Here is a 22,312-nt window from a genome sequence, read left to right on the forward strand (position 1 = left end):
AACTAGGAGTAGATGGATACCACCTGATGCTGCCTCTGCATGAGGAGCCCTATCTGAAGCGACGAGACGTGAGCATTCTCTGCCTCTCCCTTCTGCATCACACCCCGTAAACCACATTCCCCTCACATTTACACACCGTTGAGCCCGTTGTGTGGCGTAGCCTGTGCGTCATCTCGGTCCCGACACATCTGAAGGACAGGTAATTTGTGATAAGAGGCCTCAAACACACAGAGTCTCGCAGCTTTGGGCTGCTCTCCTGGGCACCGGAGTGATTTGACGGTCACGCCTAAGTGGATCATTGCAGAGCGCAATCATGGGGAAGATGCGTAAGTTGTGCGGTGTGTCATTTCTGGGAAGGGAGCTGCAGGAAGGCAGTGTGCATCATGCAAAAAGAAAAAAAAAATTTAATATTAGAAAATGTTTCTCCACGTAAAAAAAACAAAACAAAAAAACAGTTTCTCTCACACCTTGAGCTTTACTGGTTTTGTTCTCTTTATTTTATCAAAATGTACACGCAGAAAATACAACAAAGGACTGCATTAAAGAAGACATCAAAATGGGCAGCAGTAACAGGGGTGAAACAACTGAACATAGACCCAGCCCAGTCCTGGACCCACACCCCTTTTACACCCACAGTGCAGTAAGATAAAGACATGCCGACGATGTCTCACATTTAGGCACTTGATTTCCAAACCAAACCATCTTTGGTCATAGTTACTGTTGCGCAGGTTTAAACGGGCTATCTGAACTCAGTTGGGGTCGGGCGCGGTGCGATCAGACGGCGGTGATGCAGGTTTGAGCGTCGTTTCTCTGACGTGGACAGATCTCCTTCATCTGCCTTCTTTGTAGATGACCCAAAGATGGTTAGAACCTGGCAAGCTCCACTGAGTAAACTTCAACGATATTGATATCAACACAAGATGGCACGATAACTCACGTGACAACAGAAAAAAAAAAAAAACTCCACAAGGGAAAATGAAATGAGCACTACATTGTAACACAGTTTACCTGAAAACAATACGTCGTATTTGCACAAGAAATACTGTAACCGATATGCTGTACAGTCTACACCAAAGGCATTGTTGTTGGTATTTTTTTTCTTTTGGAACTACTAACCAGTGTTGTTTTAATCTTGGAAACTCTTGCAAAAATAGATCCATTTCTAATAAATTAAAATTCTTTAATTGACTTTAAATGTGATCTATTAAGCTACCCATGCATTGTCTAACCCATCCTGTGTATGTTCTGATGAAAATACTGGACACAGGTAGACTTGTCCCTCTGTATTTCCCCCCCCCCCCCATAATATATCCCTTTTGTAAAGGACAGACAAAGTTACATGAAACTGTCTGAGAAGCATAGTAGTCACACAGTATTTGGCAGTGAAAAAACAGTCCTAACGTATCCATGCACAATATCAACCACAGGCAAGGTCCACGTTCCGAACAAACGTATTAAGAACAACACAGTAAGAACATGAAAAGAGTGTACGACAATTTAAGAACCTGCAAGTGTGTTTGTGGGTGCATGTCAGTGCGTGCGTGTTTGAATAATGTGTTTGGATGTGTGTGAATGTCAACAGCACAGTTGGTCTCCCAGGGAGACCAAAGACCTATGACTCATGCAGTGCATACGGCATTTTATGGAATTTGAACAATATCGGAAGAATTATTATTTTCCCACAAAGCCCAGATATAATTACATATAATCATGTTAGAACCTTATAGAGTTCTCAAGAAGTTTACTGTAAAACCCACTCAATCCCACCCACACAGGTCTATTATAGACCAAACCGTTCATCCCTGGACTATTTTCTTTCCATTCTCCAGCTCTTCCCTCATGGTGAGCCCATTCTCCTCAATCTTTTGTGAGTTTAATGCACGTCGTCTCAGACTAGTCCAGTCTGTGGGTGGAGGTGTAAAGGGTACGGTTGGTACAGCAGAGTTGATCCCCCTTGTGGTATGTAGTAGCTGCAGTAGCTAGGTTCTGCCAGATAGGGGGCTGTGTGCTCAGCAAGGTATGGGGCTGGCTGGTAGAAACAGGTCACATGGTCTGTGTTTGGTATAATGTTCTGTTCACCCAGAACCTTCAGAGCGAGAACCGTGATCATGTTCAGAGTCTGACGCCGTTCGTGTCCCATCAGGCACACCGTGCTGTCATCGATGACCCGCCGAAGGGTCATCAGGTACTGGTACTTACTCCTCTCCTCGCCGATGAAGTGGTTCTTTAAGTAGGATAGGATCTTCCTCTGCTGCTCCTGCACATCAGGGAAGTCGATGAAAAAGCGCGAGCACATGTAGCGCTCCAGTGTCTTTATCTGAGTCTCGCTGGCTGGCCGGTAGTCTCTGACCAGCAGGTTGCTGTATTTCAACAAGCCGCCACCTCTGATCTCCTCAGGGTTTCTGGTGGCAATCAGCCGATAGCGCAGGTGGTCCATTGCTGCCTCAAAGTCCCCATACATGCTCTCTGCCAAGATCTCCACCGCAGGCACTGAGTCAGATGCTTGAGGGGGACTGCACAGTTCAGACAGGTCTGGGGCAGCTTTAGAAACGTCTTTATCTTCAGGCACAGTGATGGATGCTTCTGTGGCTTTTGGAGGGTTTGGTACCGCCGTATCCTCGGACTGAGGTTGAGGCAGAACCGGTGAGGTGGCGCTTGGAATTGCGATTGGAAAAGAAACAGGCTCAACAACCTGAGGTAAAGAGGAGATATAACCATGTTCCTTTTTCTCCTCCAACTGTGCGGGAGAATCTCCTGACTGAGGCGCGGACAGTTTGTCGTGTTCTGTCTTGTCTGCATTTAACATGAAAGACTCTGTATCCGAAGACTCCTGAGGTAAAAAATCCCCAGACTCCATTGGTGGGGTGAAGCAGAGGAGGGGAGGGCTGAGGCACGGGGACGGTGGGGTTGGACAGTTTGGCGGAGGGCTAAGGCTGAGCATAGGAGGAGTGAGGTAAGGAGGTGAGCTGAGGCAAGACGAAGTTGGGCTGAAACTCTGGGGTGGGGAGCAAAAGCTCATAGGGCTCATGGTGCTTAACATTGGAGATGGGGGAGTCAAACATGGCGGAGGACTGGGGCATGGGGGTGAGGGTGCGAAGTGAGGAGGAGACAGGCTGAGTACTGGTGGGATGACACCATGGGAAGACAGAGGTAAATCTAGAGTAGTTTCTTGTGAAGTGGCGTTTGATTGGTCCAAGTTTATCTCTGGAACTTCTTCAGCTGGTTCCTCCGGATCATGGGTGTAGGAGCTGGGTATTTCCACCGAGTCAAGAGGTTCAGACTGTTTAGGTTCAAAGACCATTTCATTCGCGCAGGACTGACTTTGCTCATCGAATGTCGCAGGAGTGTTTAATGTCTCTTTCAGACTTGTTTCGCACAAATCGGTTGTGTCCATGTTAGAGGAAGATATTTCTTGAGGTAACAAAGATGTGGGATCTAGAGGTGATGGTAATGTTATCTCAGGGTCTGGATCAGGAGCTGAGGTAAGGTCAGAGTTTAAAGATGGGCAACTCGAAAGATCAAGTTCAGGTCCAGAGTTTATTTTGAGAGAAATGCTTGTTATTTGGATGGTTGCAGGGTTTGAAATGGGAATCACTGGCTTCGAATCAAGGTCTTTGTTGGGTTCACTTGTAGGACATTGGTTTAAATCTATAAAGGTTGCAACAAGAAGCTCACTTTCAGACACTCGGTTGGGGTGAGCATTCGACGTAACCTTTCTACACATCCGCCGAGGGGGTTTTGGAGAAGAGTGTTTGAGCACCACCATGTGAGACAGTCTGTCAGAGACCTTAGCAGTGGGAAGCGAGGAGGTCTTTTTGTCAGAAACAAGGCCAGGTGGTGTAGGTAAACTATCCTGAGTATCTGCTGGGCTGACAGGATCGGGAGGGCTAGCTGTTTTCTCTGAGTTACCTGTGGATTGTGTGTCGTCAATCTCTGGTGTATTCTCTGTGTCAGTGGGCTGTGTGCTGCTGAGTGGAAGAGTGGAAGAGGTGGAGCAGGAACAATCAATACTCTGTGTGTCTTCTAAATGTTTCTCCTCTGATGCTGAAAACTCCTGTGTGATTTCACACGTTTTTGTATCACTCTCCCTTTCGGCTTCAATCTGCTCCCTGTTCTCTGTTTCCTCTAACCGTGTCTCTATCTTTGCACATGAAGACGACGTGCATGTGTCTGAGGCAGACACGTGTTGAGTGTTATCTGCCTCATTGCTTCTCTGATCCTCTATGAAATGCTTAGATAAGTCTGTTTTATCAGATTGCTCTGTGCTGCGAGGCTCCTCTGCAAGGTTTAGACACTCTGCCGGAGTTATTTTAGAAGCATTAGGCGTATCAGAATGTTCCATCTGCCCTGCGATTTCTCTCTTTTCGTCAGGCGGTTTCGTGTCGTTAGCCAATTCTTGCTGGACACACAGTTCCTTGAGATTTGAACCTGTTGGTTGATGGCTGTCATCGTGCTTCATTTCCTCTAACTCATCAGCTGCCTTTGATGGCTCAGACTGATCTAGCAGCTCAGAGTCTTGTTTAGCTTCAGTGTGAACCAGTGTCTCGGATTCCTCGGAAGCTTGTTTCTTTTCTGACCCAATGTTCAGAGTTCTTTGTTCTTTATCATTCGGGTCTTCTTTGATCTCAGAAATGTCGAGCTCTGCAGCTGCTTTGGCCTCATCGCCTTTGGTTTCTTCTGAATGTTCAGCTTGCGGTGAAAATTCTGTCTGAGACTCTTTTTCATGCACTTCGTCCCTCTGCTGTGTCCTGCTTAGTGGACCCCCTGGTTCATTGGATGAGTGGACAGTGGACTTCTCTGCCTCTATAGCAGAGCTCTGATTGGACTCAGGCAAAAAGGAATCATTCCCACTTTCTGCAGGCTGGTCCTTCAGATTAACAGCATTTAATTTGTGCATGGAGTTCTGCTGCATGTAGGACTCTAGAAGTCGGTCTAGGATGATCTGGAAAGAGTCCACACTGAACTCAAACTGGCGCCTCAGAGCACTCACAAATTTGAGCTCTAGGTTTTTCCCGCTGTTGTTTGACAATGAGATAAGACTCCAGCGGTCGTGTTCGTTGAAAACTTTGACCATTTTCTGAACGTAGGCCTCCTTCATTGTGGCGCTGCTGATCCGCTCCTTGTTGACCCCTGTGGGCAGGCAGTCCAGCAAGCAGCCCAGCACAGACTCTTTTATCACCTGGGAGGAGTACATTAATAGGACAGTTTTAACTACTGACAGTGACCAGAGTGTAGTTTTGTTGCCTCACTTAACCAAAGTCCTGTCCACTCTAACAGATATTTTGTAAAATAGAGACTCCATCTGAAGACCCTCGTTAGGTAAAGACTCTTTGGCCAAAGTGGAAGCGTGTCAGCGCTGACCATGATAAGTGTTGTTCGAATAGTGCAGTCAGTAAGGAAGGAGGTAGGAAAAGTAGCATGTATGCTCCCTCTTGAGGCTAGTTTTGCCAAGGAACCCCGCAATGTCCCTTCTCGGCACAAAGAACCCTTAAGGTATCCCACAATCCTTTGAGTGACATGAAATATAAGCACAGCCCCCTCACAGAAATCAACAAAGGAGAGAAGTGAGCGTGCACTTTATAGTTAGTTTTTGTAAGGCTGTAGGCCCGGATTTGACTCTCATCATCCATGTGCGTTTCTGTAATGACATCGGAGTTAAAAGTTGTCCGAATGATAGAGTTCTTACTGTTGACCCCGGAACGGGAGGTACAGGAGCTAGAAGCTATTGTTAAGGGTATTTGGATCCGAATACCTTTAATAATAGCTTCTATCTCCTGTTTCTTGACCTATAGTGGGGTCAACAGGAAAGGAGCTTCAGACTGCTGTGCTGAATTCGGACAGCTTTTAACTCTGATGTCATTACGTGACAGAAATGCACATGGACGATGAGAGTCAAATCCGGGCCTACAGCCTTACAAAAATGAACTACTTTCTCACTTCTCTCTGGACATCTTTGTTGATTTCTCTGAGGGGGCTGTGCTTATATTTCATGTCACACAAAGGATTGTGGGATACCGTAAGGTTTCTTAGCGCTGGTAAGGGACATTGTGGGGTTCCTAGGCAAAACTAGCCACAGGAGGAAGCATACAGGCTACTTTTCCTACCTCCTTACTTACTGACTGCACTATTCAAACAACACTTATCATGGTCAGCGCTGACACGCTTCCGCTCTGGCTAAAGAGTCCTTTATTTATAAGGGTATTTGGATTGGGCCTGACACTCAGGATCATCTTCATTTTATTTTTATTTAGTTCATGTTGACATTATTGCCAACTAATGAGGTAGCATAGGTATCACATTGTTTTTGAATAAAATATCACAGACGAAGTAGAATCCTTTTCTACAATATGGGATAAAAACATAAAATCACCCCTTCTCTATCTGTTAAAGATGTACAGTTAAATTATGTATGGATTCTTAAGTTAAAAGAAAGCAAATGAACAAAGAAACTATTAACTCCACTCAATGTCAACAATAAGTGCTTTGTTAAGAGCAAAGAGGTGCAGCCAAGCACAATGTGGGCCTAGAAGGGAGAAGATAATGCTCCTCATCTGTTATGAATCATTGTCATTGCTTCTACCCTTAACACCACTGTCATTTTAGGATTTCCAAAATAGGACAGCTAAAAAAAGCTGTTATTTAATGCTTGAATAAAAATAAATTAGCTGGTCTTATTGGTTCCTTTCCCCAACTTGGATAATGAAGAACACAATCGCACCTGGAACTCCTCCTGACTTGGCAGGTCCACTCCAAAGATGATGTCCAGGTCTTTGTAGCTCGTCCCGTTGTCCCGCACCAGGACGTGGCTGGCCGTGGAGCCATTCAAACGGACATCTCTGACCGTGATTCCCTGCTTCTGCAGCCTGGCCCGTACTGCTATGATAATATCACGCGGCCGCAGCTCCAGCGTGGGAAAGTTCCCCCGACCGTGGATGGGGACCACTTCTGAAAGCACCTGATGCAGAAGCTCCACCTGCTCAGTGTTCAGGCTGTGAAACCGCTGGCTGGGTTTCTTTTCAGACATACTGCTTTCCCTGAAGGGAGGAGAGCAAAGGTGGTAATAAGACTTTTTGTTTTTACAGCTCCAGAACAAGAAGTACTACATGTTTAACTCATGAACTCACATCACACACACACACACACACACACACACACACACACACACACACACACACACACACACACACACACACACACACACACACACACACACACACACACACACACACACACACACACACACAGAGACTTTGCACTCAGATGCATGCTCCCCGCCAGTCTGCAAGTCACAGCTTGGCTGACAGCTTTTCTACAATGCTAATGTAACTGCTGTGCTGCTAAACTGACACATGGAGCAAACCACAGAAATGTGCTCCGGATAAATATCCATCCACTGCCCAACACCAACAAATTAAGGGGTGGATTTTGAAGCCAGAAACAGATTATAGTGTTTACTACCTCGAACTTATGCCATTTTCACCCAGTATTTCTTTTCCCTCTAAGTGTTGTTTATTAAGCAGACTATAAAACACCCAGCTTGTTTCAATGTTTGTGTTCCAAGTTCAAATCTTTTTGTTTCCCACCAGAGGAGCAAGGGTTAAATTGAATGAGTCATCACCAGCAGACTGCATTAATCACACCAACGTCACTAATTAAAGACACACATCTGTTTTTGTGTCCGTTTGTGCAGCACATGATGTTGCAAACAGCAACTCACATGCACTCATACGACGGTAGGCAAGCTTTGACAAAACAGTTCTCTGAAAGTTCTCTGAAACTCATTAGAACAATTTATTATCAGCATATTCATTTTGGCTCAGCTTATGTGCATCGTCTCTGCACGAAGCTGTCCCAGAGCTCCTACCTTCCCGTTTAATCTATCGGTCTCTACAAACTGGACGCAGTTTTTTTCGGTTGCGTCCAACCAAGTCCATCCGGGCGGTATGTGTAACATGATTAAGTGTGCAATTGTCTGTGCCTGTCGAAGTGTTTCTGTGGAGTGAGCGCTCGTATCTGAATGAGCAACTGTGGTTCATACCAGCCCATTATGATCTTTTGTTTGCTTTAATCAATAGCTGTCACTCTAGGCTACAGCTGAGTGCTGCTGATTGCTATGATTTGTCAATACCAGCAGGCTAAAGACCAGGATACTAATGAGCAGTAATGGGATGCTTTCTGGTATCGGTTTGACTGACACCAGAAGGGTGCAATCTGGTACAACCACAAATAATCTATTGCGGGGAGTGTTTAGACATAATTTAAATCCATGCTGCATGCATCAACAAACACTGGAGCAGTACTACGGAATCAAGCAGCACGGGGAAATCCTGCCTGTTATTTTAATAGCTCAGCATAAAAAAAACAAACAACAAAAAAACAAAACAACAAAGAAGTTATCCGATCACAGATAGCTTTTAAAGGCAAGACGAGAGTATTGCATCCAACTTCAGTAAGATCAGTTGGCAAAACACACATCTTGAAACAATAAACAGAGCTCCATTTACTGCCACTGACCACATAGAGTACAGAATAAAAAAGCAATGTCTTGAGAAGACTATACAGGCATTGCGGGACTATATTCCATCCGGCCCCTGTATATCTGTGTCTCTCCCCCCTCCCCAACCCTCCCATATTTGCACTCTTCAGCAAACTTAGAGGCTGAGTGACTCATCCAGGCGTATCGGCTCAGCACGCACATAATCTATGGCCACTGAAAACACAACAAAAAGCTCAGGCTCCTGCACTGAGCCTCATGTGAAAAAGATGCAAATACAGAAACGTCTCCTGCTCGTTTTCGAAAACATTATCCGGAGAATCCCACAGATCAGCATAGCCAGATACAGCTGGGGCATATTTATTCCAGATTTGTTTTTAGTAAACATTAGCCTTAAAAAAAAAAAAAAAAAAAAAAAAAAACTTTCAAGTTCTGAAAATATAAAAGTGAGCATAAAAATTGAACAACAGAACCACCTGGGTGAAATATAAATTTGCAAACATAAACAACTCTTCCACAGTTTTCCATTCCCTAACCATCTGATGGGTGTTAAAGTTTGGGCTGTTTTATATTTACATCGTTTAAGATGAACCTGACACGGAGCAAAGAGTCATGTCAGGTTTAGTTTCACCCTGCTGGTCCTCCCTCTAATCATCTCATCATCCACTTATTTACACCTGAGACGTCGTGTGGAGGCAATTAGATGCAATCAGCACAGGGTCAAGGTTAGCAGATTAATTTTTTTCCATCCAGAGCTAAGGAGGATTCTTACCTGTTGCTGTGTTGTCTGAGGGAGCGACTAGCTCCTGACTCCCGCCTGGAATAAAACCTTGAGAGTCCACCGAGCTACAGGTTCGGAAAAGTTCGTGTGTGCTTTCTAACGTCTCACTCCACCTCGGCTGGACTTGTGTGCTGATTCGGCTCTGTCCCTCATAAGGCACTCGACGCTCGAATCTGCGCGCGAGTTCATTCGGTCGCTGTCCGGGAGGCGCGTGGTGCTGAAATGAGGAGTGAAACGACTCCTCGCGCTCTTGTTTTCTCTCCCTCGGCCGCCTGGAGCGTAACGCAGTTTCCATAGCGACCTGCCGTCACTCAGTTATGACTGGAGGGGGGGGGGGGGGGGGGGGGGGGGTAGAGGTGTGCGTGCTCGCAACAATAACGATGGGAAAGAGGGCGTTACCTTGTTAAAGTTGCCTCGTGTGTGAGTGTGAATGCGTATGGCTGATTTGTGTCAACCTAACGTTTATTAAATATCAACAATTTAGTTAAGAAGAAAATATACTCTAATCTGAGAAGGTGTTCTGCTTAAATTGAGTTTGGGAGTCATTAGAATCAAAGTGAACAGTGGCACCACCAATGAAGGGCCACGGGCTACAATGGTCTCTCCTATAATCCCTAACCCCTCCACCTCAAGCTTGTAAATAGTAGGAACCTGCTTTAAAACACTATTCCTCTGCTCTTCCTGTTTGATGAACGCCACTCAAGGTTACAAATACTTCAACGTGCATGGCTGGGTGAAATTCGGGAACATTGGTGCTCCTATCATGAGATTCTGATCAAAACAGCAGGCATTAAGTTATACATGAGATTTGAGCAATTTTACAACAATTTATCACCCTAATTCATGGAAATAGTTAACCACAATGAAAAATAAACTCCTATGTTATGGTTTGGGTGGAATTAAAATGGATTGCTTACATTTGCGAGGAGCGAGCACAAAGGAACGATATGGCACTGCATGGGTACAAAATAGGGGCTTCAATTGGAAAATGTGTAAATTTACACAGAGTAACGTTACTACGAGTCAGTGACTCTGCGGCTCTAATTTTTTTGTTCCAGTCCCCAAATTTACCAATATACTATTGGCTGTGCTGTCATCTCTAAAAGTGTCTTCTTTTGAGTTTTGAGAATCTCCACTCTCTTTCTTTCCGTTAATGACATAGCCAGGGTTCAATTTACTTACAAACTTCTACTTACCTGTGGTAAGTAGAATGCTTTCAAATTAATCTAATATAGGTCATGTTTCCTTGAACCTACATACAAAAATAAAAACTTTTTTTTCTAACCGGCGTTAAAAGCAGCTAAATAACTAAAAGAAATTCTCTGAATGAATTGAATTGGTGAAAATTCTGACTTGGGTAATATTTTTTTAATCCATGTTTTTTATTAAATAATGCAAATAGAAAATTTTGGATTCACACTTTTTTTTGTTTTACCCACATATTTTCTTCTTCGTATCCTTTGAAATGTTTTGCAATACTACGTATTTCTGATGAAAATATTTGGTTTGGCATACAAATAGATCAAAAACTATCCTAACACAGTGCTTAAATTTTTAGCATCCACCTCTCAATGCATGCCCTCCGCACCACTGTTTATGGTCACAACAGCTTTTTTCGTTTCCACAAGTAAAGAGATCACAAATCAATACTTAAACAAAGGACCTGTAAAAAGTTTATAATATTTATGTCATATGTCACATTTTGATAAATCCACGAAGCCCTTTTCAGTGCAATATAATCCAGTTCAGGATTGACCAAATTAATTATTTTAGAGTTGGATCTAGAGCGCATAAAATCCAGTAGGAATTGCTTAAAAACATTGAAAGTGTCCGATAATGTAGCCGTGATAGAAAATATATCAATGGATCACATGTGATCCCACACATTTTCATCAGCCAGCTGCTGCCCCCTTGCTGCCGGAGGGCAGTATGTACGCATGCCACCCCCTAGCATAATAGCTCCCTGGGTGATGGGCCAAATAGCCCATCAAAATTGCCACCAGGACCCTTCTTATGTATTTTATTTTCTTGGGTGGGGGGTTAAAACGGTTCTTATGATGGCTACGTGGTCTTTTCTCTCTCACAGAAACATCATTGGGCCTATATCTAATGCTGTGTCTACTCAAAGTGTCCAGCAGATAGTCTACAGTATGAGTCATCCATCCTGCTCCCTCCCCCAAACCAATCCGTTAATCCCCCCACCTCCCCAACCCCAGCCCTTTTCGGATGGCAAGTGCATCGTGCATCCACTGGAACCTTTTTCTATCTGGGCAATGATCCTTATTTCGCCTCCTAATACTCTAATTTTATGTTCCGTGTCTTTAACACACGCGCGCGCGCATCTCACTTTGTGTCCCTGCTTGCTCTGCCGTCCTCTCCACAGGCGTAATTAAAACTAATGGATGAAAAAGTAAAATAAACACGAGTGAGCTCGTCAACACAGACGCACGCGCGCAAACATCAAAGCAGCTTTGTAGAAAAGGTCAATTCACTCCCTAACAAAAAAAAAAACACTAATGACGTCACTAGACATGTCCCACAACCTACCGATACCGGTTATAAACTATTTTTAGACACCATAGAACTTTGGACACGCGCGCCTGTCCGCTTCTCGAACAGTCGTGACGTAGAGGGCGCGAGCACGTCGTTTAGATCGTGATCATGTGTGACGATGGTGAAATGTTGGCAGATGCAGCAGCAATTTCATCCAAAGATGAAGGCAGACGAAGAGAGTTCACCCGACGTTTTCCAGCCATCGTTCGGGGCTCGAGTAAGTTGTGGCGCATCGTAGCACTGTCAAGAAAAATGCCTCTGACCAAGGTGTACGAAATACGTTAATGAACCCAAGAGTCACTGCGTCATTAAACCAACCAATCAGAAAAAAAAAACACTAAGAAAAGAGAGAGAGGAACAATGGGCTAAAGGCTGTGCTAGAGAAAGACAGCTAAAAAACCCATATATTTGCATTTAACAGAGGAGACGTTTAGTTGAGGAGGAGACAAAAGCTAACCGTGTGAAAAGTAAAATAACTAAATAAACTATAAATAATACTATAATCAAAACCTAACTGAGATGTGTGGAATAATAGTTAACAGATAATTTTGATAACACTAGAGCACATTGACAAATATGTACAAATTAATGTAAAACCAAGATATATTCACTACATATCCAAATTCAGATAAAGGTAAACTTGGCAATAGATAGTCGAAATGATAGATAATTCGTTAAAAACAAAAATAAACGGATACGTCTTAAGTGTGCTTTTTAAATTATCACTAAACTGTCGCGTCAATGAATTGAAACAAACGCGGAAGTGAGCAGAAGGGAACCCTCTAGCGACACTTGCAACAACCCAAACCAACCCAGCGCTTGACCGAACGACTCTTTGTCTCTTTGAACAGCACCAAACTCGTCCCAGAAAGCCACCCACACGCCACGTCGAACACGGAGAGTATCCTGTCTGTGTACTTTGACGCCCACAGCGCAACACACATATTTACACTGTAGCAACGGCAGCAACCGTTGCTAACCATAAGCGCTGTTTGGTCCCTAGCTGACCCTGCAGTGTGCTTCTAACGTCTCCCCGTCACTGAACGACGAAGAAAAACAGGGACAGATGTCCGGCTCGTCGATATGTTTAATGACTCTGGTTAATCTTTTACTAGTTTCGCAAAACAAAAAAAAAAACACCCTTCTCTTCCCTGCAATGACCTGGCTTAAATTGGCCAAATGTTCCACTGTTACGTCAGTAAAAGCGCAATTTCCACTGTAACTGGGTGGAATATTGTCATAAACTCTCCCATGACGTGGTTTTACAAGAACATTTGTTCAGCCGCGAGATTGCTGCTAAGGAGCTGCAGTAAGTCTTAATAAGACATGTAAGAAAGCCGAGAAGGCAGAAGAGGAAAAAGTCAAGTTGGTTTGTTGCAAACAGAACAGACTATACAGCTGTAGCCTTTGTTGGAAGTAAATGTGTCTCTTTAGTCTCTCAGGCTATCCAGAAGGGTGACATGGAAGGAAGCTATAGGATCCATGCAGAGAGTGCCATCCGTCAGAAGCAGCGGTCCATTAACTTGCGGAGGATGAGTGCCTGTGTGGATGCTGTGGCCTCTAGAGTCCAGACTGCTGTCACTATAAACCTGGTTTTCTCTACTCTCTTTTGCAGATAAACAATGTTAAATGTCAAACAATGTCAGCCTCACAGATTTCTACTCCAAAGTCACACGTTATGGTTCCTCTGACCATAGTAAGACTATTCTGGCACTGTACAGGAGGTAAATTGATTTGCTGAAGCGTTCATACCCCATGAACAGATTTTGTCACTCATAGCCACCACAAATAATACATGTTTTAAGGATTGTGTGATAGACTATCTCAATGTTTCACATAATTGTGAATTAAGAGGAAAATTAACATTTTAAAAAAATGTAAGAAGTGAATTAGTACTTTGTAGATCTTCCTTTTACTCTCTCTTCCAGCTTTGCTGATTTAGAAACTTTGGAAATGGCCCCATCCTTATTTTTAAAATAGTTTAAGCCCAGTCAATTTGAATGGAGAACAGAAGTACCCTCTGTTGTCCCACAGTGTGGAAATTCTGGTGTACCAGCAGCAACATGAAAGACTAACATAGCAAAGATAAAAACATAAAAACAAAAAATAGAAATGAAAGATTGTACCGTAAGGGGAAATTTACAACATTAAAAGATCATAGCACAGTTATTATAAGAGCATACTCAGATTAAAGACCTGTGCAACTGTGTAGGATCATTTTTAAAATGTACAGAACAGGCATGTGTATTGAAGCATGACAACAAGAAAATGGACTATTTACAAGAATGAAGCAAACTGTGCAAAAACAACATGAATGTACTGTGCAGCTATTGAGTTTGCTGGAAAAATTGATGGTTTTAAAGTCTAACAGCTGCTGGGAGGAAGGATCTGCGATAATGCTCCTTTGTAGATTTAGAATGTGGAGGCCTGTCACTAAAGGAGTTCTCCAGTTCTACAGCAGCTTCATGCATATAGGGTGGGAGAAACTGTTCAACTCTGATGTTATTGGCCTTAGTCCTCAACGCGGCCGACCCAGGATCGACTCGACCTGTGGTCCTTTGCGGCATGTCTCTCCCCCTCTCTCGTATTCCTTTCCTGTCAGTCCAGTATACGAAAAATGAGCCACTAATGCTAAAAACCTAAAAAAAATCCAGTTATGTTATTTTTGCACCTGTGATGAGGCTGACTATTACAAAGTCGTCTGAGAACTTATGAAGATGGCCACCTGGGAAGCCGACAGAGAAGTCTGCATTGTAGTAGAAAAATAGGTGACCATCCACTCCAGACAAATCCAGAATGTTCCCTAGAAGTCCCAACTGGATGGTATTAAAAGCAGTGGAAAAACCAAAGAACAAAATCCCCACAGTCCTTCCCCAGGTGGGTGAGAGCTCAGTGCAGGGGGTAGATGATTGCATCACCCACCCCAATGCCAGGCTGGTTGGCCAACTGCACTGGATCCAAATTCATCAAATGCAAGGTCAGTGCTACTGGTCTGTAGTTGCTGAGGTCCTTCAGCTTTGAGATCTTCGGCACTGGTACCACACGTAGGGTCTTCACAGCCACTTGGGCCAGCTCTTCAGGAGGAACCCCAAGGCGTTCCCAGGCCAGCTGAGAAACATAGTCCCTCCAGTGTGTCCTGGGTCTTCCCCTGGGCCTCCTCCCGGTGGGACGTGCCCGGAACACCTCACCAGGGAGGCGTCCAGGAGGCATCCTGACCAGATGCCCAACTGGCTCCTCTCGATGTGGAGGAGCAGCGGCTCTATTCTGAGTCCTCCCCGGATGACTGAGCTCCTCACCCTATCTCTAAGGGAGAGCCCAGACACACTACGGAGAAAACTCATTTCAGCCGCTTGTATCCGGGATCTCATTCTTTCGGTCACGACTCAAAGCTCGTGACCATAGATGAGGGTAGGAACGTAGATCGACCGGTAAATCGAGAGCTTTGTCTTTTGGCTCAGCTCTCTCTTCACTACAACGGATCGGTACAGAGTCCACTTCACAGCAGACGCAGCTCCCATCTGCCTGTCGGTCTCTCGCTCCATCTTCCCCTCAAACTCTTGGGGTAGATAATATTGCCTTATGCTAACAGCTAGCAGAGCATCTTGTTGATAGTTACAAGCCCAGAGTTGTACCATATTTAATTCACAAACATAGCCAGGCCCCTGTCCTCTCTTATTACAGCTCTTCTTGGTTCTGCCAGCCCGAAGCAAAAGAAAACCGCCCATGTTTACGTGTGTCTGGAGTTAGGTTGGCCATGTCTCAGCCATGTCTCAGTCAGCACGACCAAACAGCTTTCTTGAGAAGCCCGTGAGATGTGAGATCCCTTGAGAAGGGAAAAATGGATGTGAATGATGGACATTATGACGGGTGTGTATCTCAGTTGTAATGTCTAATGCAGCGTGGGACTCGTGTCTTTTCCTCTACACCCAGCGGGGAACATCGAGCCGCTCAGTGGGAGGTGGTACGGCGGAGCTAACATTAGGAGCGTGGCCGCTCATGCCGTCTCTGAACGCAAATGCCATAAAAAAAAGAAAATGAAAACAATTTTCCACAAAACGGTCAGCTCCGTAATGTGTACAGAAAGGCGGGAAAAAAGGAAAACACACCACTCGTAAAAATTGATTTCAAGAAGTAAAACTCAGGGCTGAATGGGGGTTGATGGAACAGACTGCCTCCTCAGGTGGCACTAGAAGATAAGGAACATCAATTTTCAAGATCTGCCACAAACTAATTTGGATGTAAGTCTGAGCTTTGACTAGGCCATTCTAACACCTGAAAGTTATTTGATCTGATCAGTTCCATTGTAGTTTGGGCTGCAGGTTAAGGGTTGTCATCCTGCTGCTTCAGGATGCATGACTTTTCCCAAGATTGTCTTGAACTTATTTCCATTGGTCCTCCTATGAACTCTGAGCAGCACGGTCTCACCATCTTTCACAGTAGGGAAAGTTTGTCCAGGATGTCGTTCACTGCTAGTTTCCTCCCACGCATTGTTTGTTTTCCAGGTAGGGCAAATTAGTTATTTTACCATTTATTTTGATTTCATCTCAAACCGTACAGCTTTCTTTAAACACCTGCGTTTTTCCCGCCTCTCCCACCTGAACAGCAGATCTTTATGTTTCAGCTTTAAACGTTTCTACAACATTATCTCCAACGTGGCCGGAGTGTTTTTATGGTCTTCATGTTGTTGTTCGTCCACTGATGTTAGCTTTTGGGACCATCACAGAACATCCTGAGGGTAAACTACAATCAGTTGGATGCTTTCACCAATTGGGGTGGTTATATAATAATGTTCTTAGTCAAAAGGGGGGGTCATTGGGTTAAAAATAAACTTTGAACAGGTTGCCAGTTCATCATAGAGCCAACATGAAGATATAACCAACAATACATGCACACCTAAGGCCAAAATCCTAAAATGTTGATACGAGCTCTTTATACCTTACAATTTACTGAGCATATAGCAGTTTTTATTATAAAATTCCTTTTATAGAAAAAGAAGTAATTTCAGACTAAGCTTTAAAAAAGCTTGCAGACAGACATACAAAAAGACAGCAATTACATAATGTCATTAGGTGTGCTTCAGGCCATATGCAATTAGCTTCTCGCTCTTTAGGAGAGGCAGCCTCTTTCAAATTGCTTTAATTGAAGTCTTCTATAGGAGAAGCACCATTTTATAGAAATGATCCTATTTAATAATATCTGCAAAAACAGTTGAAGGGTGTGAGCTTGTATAGCTAAAACCCACCTCTAAGAAGCTCTGTTCATCGCCGCCTCCCCTTAAGCATCTACACGAAAGCATCAGTAATAAAACCATTCAGAACACCTTATTCAACTAAGTCTGGGCTCATTTTCATAATATTAATCCTTAATCCTCAAGCTTTTAAAGAGGCTTTTAGGATAAGAGGTACTAAGGATGATGAACTACCTGGTTCAAAGAGTTAAAGTGACACCTACTGGGCATATAGGGATACAGCACATCTACGTTTGTCACGTCAAAAGTAATCTGTCATATCTTCTTTTATGCATTTATTTGAGTTTCTGTGTTTATTTATTCTTTGCGTAAGATACAGCTAATGGAAACACATAATTTAGTTTGTCAGAAAAACTAAATATTACATTGAACCACAAACAAATGGCCTATTGAAGCATATGTTCATGTACTGTACTGTAAATGTGTTCAGTACTTGGTTGTGTTTTGCATGAATTAGTGCAGTGTGGCATGGATGAAATGTGTCTGTGGTTCTGCTGAGGTGTAATAGTAGCACAGAATCCTCTGATAGGGGCCTTCAGGTCATCTGCATTGTTGGCTCTGGTGTCTCCCATCTCTTGTCTCTTCTTCTACACCCAGCGGGGAACATCGAGCCGCTCAGTGGGAGGTGGTACGGCGGAGCTAACATTGCGGAGCGTGGCCGCTCATGCCGTCTCTGAACACAAATGCCATAAAAAGAAAGAAAATGAAAACAGTTGTCCACAAAACGGTCAATGTGTGCATAAAGGCGGGAAATCAGGAAAACACACCACTTGTAAAAAATAATTTCAAAAATAAATCTCAGGGTTAAATGGGAGCTGATGGAACAGGCTGCCTCCTCAGGTGGCACTGGAAGATAAGGAACATCAATTTTCACAAATCTGTCACAAACTAATTTGGATGTAAGTCTGAGCATCTTCCTCTTGATAATATCTCAGATATTCTCCCTGGGGAGCAGGTCAGGCCGCTTTCCTGGCCAGTTAAGAACAGGAACTCCATGGCCACTGAACCAGTTGCTGGTATCTTGGGCTGCATGGTCAGGTGCCAAGTCCTGCAGGGAAATGAAATCAGGTTCTCCATACAGCCTGCCAGCAGAAGGAAGCATGAAGTGCTCTAGAATTTATTGGTCAATGGCTGCTCAGACTTTGGACATAATAAAACCCAGTAGAACAACACCAGCAGATGAGATGGGACCCCAAATCATCGCTGACTGTGGAAACACACTGGACCTCAAGCAACACAGAATCTGTGCCCCCACACTCTTCCCCAAACTCTGGTGTCTTGATTTCCACATCAAATAGAAACTCTGCTTTCATCTGAGTACTTATTTCTACCCTTAGTCTAAGTAAGACACTTGTAGCCCATGTGGAGGATTAATAAGTTCAGAGTGGCTCACGATGCACTGACCTCGACCTCAGTCCACTCCCTGTGAAGCTCACCCAGATTGTTTAATGCACCTTTTCCTACCACACTTTTCCTTCCATTCAACCTTCTATGAATATGCTTGAAAACAACTTCTTTATCAATAATCTTTTGCAACTTACCCTCCTTGTGGAGAGTGCCAATGAAGTCAGCAGTCTTGTGTCATATTGTCGGGGCCTTAACAAGGTCATATCTTTGTATTATAATTCTTTTTTTATCTGTCTAATGCACAGTTCAAATTTCATGAGAAACTGAATTTTGGTGTTCTCATTAGCTGTAAGCCAATGACATAAGAATAATCAGACAAAACTTAAATATGTTACTTTGTTTGTAAATTAACTATAAGTTTCACTTTTTAAAAAACATAATTAAATAAATAGACATTATGACATTTAATTTATAGTGATGTTCCTGTAGATCATCCACACATACCACATTGATCAAATGCTAAGCATTTAGCTAGATGTCCTGTTTATGCAAAATGTTTCTTTCCTGGTCTCACCACTTTGGACTTTAGAACCTAGCTCAGATCTTCCTCCATGACATCATAAGGGGGCAACAACAAATGAAAACATTCCTAACTCTAAACCATTAATTCACATTTATTGCAAAAAAAAGAGGAAAACATAATCTAAAATTTTTTAATAAATGGTTGGCAAAAAAACTGGAGGTGTCCATTACTGCCACCATCTGGTTATGGTGTAGTTTTTGATGGTTTTGTATCTCAAGTTGACCATTTGAACACCCCCCCCCCCCTTATATTGTGTGGGTGGGGTTTTTTCAGCAGTAACAGGAAAAGTTGTAAAGTTGAGGAGAAGATGATTGAACAAAATACTGGAGGAAAGTCTGTTAAAGCAGTAGCCCTGAACTTTTCCTACCCCTGTCGTATATTCCTGTGCTTGAATGACCCAGTCATATATCCAGATAGAAATCTAATTGGCAATCTGTTGCGGCACTTATAAACTGATGTTCACAGATGCTTTCCAGTGAAAGTGACAGGGGTTGAGCTATTTCTGCTAAGAACAAAGGCTCTACAAATTATTTGCTTGTGCCCTGGGCCGGCTTTGGTGGTAAATATGTTACAGTTGCATATCTTACATATTTTACAACAAGAAACAAAGCTTACCAGTTTCATAGCTTAATGTACATTCTTTATGCAATTTTCATAGATATTCGGTTTAAATCCTTTTTTCTAACATATTTTGGTTCATCCTAGTTTTAAATTTTAAAATAAAATTCCGTATATCAGGGCAGTCACTGGGTGTTAGACCTGAACACCACCTTTCAATTCTGTTAACCTGCTGTGATTGATTTGCCCTGTCTGTGATCTGAGCTGTCATCAGGATGATCGTTCCCAGAGGCTGTCCAGGCTGCGAGACCAAGTGTCATAAAGACACACTGGAAAAAGAGATGGATGAACAAATGAAAGGAGACGTGATGGAGAGGAGAATTCAAATGGAAAGTGAAAAAAAAACAAGCAAATAATAATAATAATAATAATAACAGACAGAGCAATATTCCTGCAAGCTTTGTGGGATTCCATTTCTTTGTTCTCCTTGGAGGAAAACAGAGATGTGTGTGAGATGAGCCCTGTAGGAGGACAGGATTATAATTCTGCTTCTTAAAAATTTCATTTAATCTTAATAATTGCACAGCTTCATAATAATCTTTATATTCTCACTAAAGACTATTTTATTGGTAATTAAGAACTCAGCAGACGTGGATTTGTAATTCTACTCAAGTGTGAAGAAAAATTAACTATTGTGTACAGTAAGGCAAGGCAAGGCAAATTTATTCATATAGCACATTTCAGTACAGAGACAATGCAAAGTGCTTTACATGAATAAAATACAGGGGGGGGGGGATAAGAATAAAAGAAAATAGGAATAAAATGTAGAAACAAAATAGAACATGGAAAAATAGAAACTAAAAAGCAAACATTGAAAACTTCTAAAAACAAAACATCTAAAAACACTAAAAACAAACAGCCAAGTCGATTGTCATGCATGTATAAAATACAAACTGACCTGTTTATTTCTTTATTGTAATGGTATCTATTAGTTTTCATACTGTCACTATACTGAGTTGAATTTGTGATAGGAAGACTTTGATATCCTCTCTGCTTCTTATTGTAACTTAGCTGTTATAACCAATATATGTTTTCTTCAGTTCTTCTTTTGTCCTGGAAGGATTTCAAACACAATTCAGTTAACTTTTCCATTCAGTTTATTTAAATAGCTCTATTTCACAACACATGTCATCTCAAGGCTCTTTACAATGCAGGCAAATCCAGTTCAGAAATATGTAAGCAAATCAGCCCAATCAAATAGACAGTTTCCTTACATACAGTCCAATTCAATCCTTGCTATAAGAAGCAAATTGCGCATTTGCGCATGCGTGAGTCATTTGAGTTTGAAAATATTGGCTACCAAACAAACCCCACTGTCACTGTAATTTGTCTGGAGTAAGGGTAGCAGATTTGAACATAAGGCTCCTAAGCATTGGTTTTAAGGCTTTAAACGCTTATACAATGACTGGTGCACTTTGTGCCATGTTCAAATACTCTAATATTGACTTGGCTTGAACAGTAGTGGAAAAAAAACACGATTGAAAGGCTCCAGTGCGTTCACCCAAAGACAGAAAGAAGAAATATGATTGTAAAATTCTATTCACACTTCACAAAAATTAATGATACAGACGGACGTAAATTTTTTTTAAATTAAAACTGCACGTTTTTTGCACATATTTATCGTGTCTAATCTTTGTTTTCATAGGCTATCTAATATCGAAACAGAGGAAGCTCTCAGGCTCAGGGCGACTGCCCTGTAGGTAATAGCCGCCAGGGAAAGAAAGTGGAGAGACAGAACATTGACAAAACTTTGATTTTGCTCAGTCACTTTTTAAATAATTCAAATGTGTCCAGGAATTACAGAGAAAAGTTGATAAATATAGAAGAATAAAATTAAATCAAATTACCGCGGGCTCACGTTGAATGCGATGCGGGTTACTTTCCAGATCCAGTTCCGGTCCTAAACCAGTTCCGGCTGCTCCTAGGCCAGCTGCTGCTCCGGTTGTGGAAACCGCAGTGACGAGAACAGAAGCTCATGTGGTCCTTTCTGTTGCTGTCCTTCATAAATGATTAAAAAACAGCCATGGTTTTCAGTTTTTAGGGAAAAACTGTGCTTAAATATCTTTTCTCATCCTCCAAAAGCTCCTCTGTTTCTTTGTGTTTCTGTGTCACTGTTTTGTTTACACTAGTCAAACTACTAAATTGGTGCGGTCATTTTATTCTGAAATTCACTGGAACATTGTCCTGTCTAGCGCCCGATGTTTCCTGTTCAGCTCGTGAAACTCAGGAGCTTGATTTGGTGACCGCTGCGGCGTCCGGTCAAACCTCCTTCTTGCGGAGTTTTCTGCAGCGCCGTATGGCCTCAGTAACTTGATCCACAACTGCATTCAACTGATGTGAGTTGACACATAGATTCTTAATTAATTGGGTTCCTTGCAACGCCGCAGTCATAGCTGCACTGCATTCAACGTGAGCCTGGTGTTTGCGGCACCATTTGCCGTCATATCACTTCACTCACGTTAATGTGGCCAAAACAACACTTTAATATTAGGTTTACAGTAATACATCATGTTGGTTTGAAAACTATGATGATATATTCCTATTTATCATTGCAATAAGATGCACTGTGCAAAAGCATTTAATCATGATCTGATGGGATGTGCTGTTAGCACATATACCCCTGCCCTGGGGCATCTCGAGACCGTCAACCTGTACGGTGCTTCATGGGAGCTTTGGGTCACGAGATCG

At 42.8% G+C, this 22,312-nt stretch overlaps 1 protein-coding gene across 1 annotated transcript; it reads right to left on the reverse strand.

Annotated features, from left to right (window-relative positions):
• Positions 1-1,298: 1,298 nt before the first annotated feature.
• Positions 1,299-9,576, reverse strand: LOC105929199 (formin-like protein 20). The gene is made up of 3 exons (XM_012866871.3): positions 9,267-9,576; positions 6,719-7,034; positions 1,299-5,179 (listed from the first exon to the last, which is right to left on the reverse strand). Exons 2-3 carry the CDS (start codon positions 7,022-7,024, stop codon positions 1,889-1,891), a joined length of 3,597 nt encoding a protein of 1,198 aa, XP_012722325.2. The 5' UTR covers positions 7,025-7,034; positions 9,267-9,576; the 3' UTR covers positions 1,299-1,888.
• Between the last annotated feature and the right edge of the window lie 12,736 nt (positions 9,577-22,312).

The sequence above is a fragment of the Fundulus heteroclitus genome, chromosome 23, assembly GCF_011125445.2.
Source record: "Fundulus heteroclitus isolate FHET01 chromosome 23, MU-UCD_Fhet_4.1, whole genome shotgun sequence".
NCBI lineage: Eukaryota > Metazoa > Chordata > Actinopteri > Cyprinodontiformes > Fundulidae > Fundulus > Fundulus heteroclitus.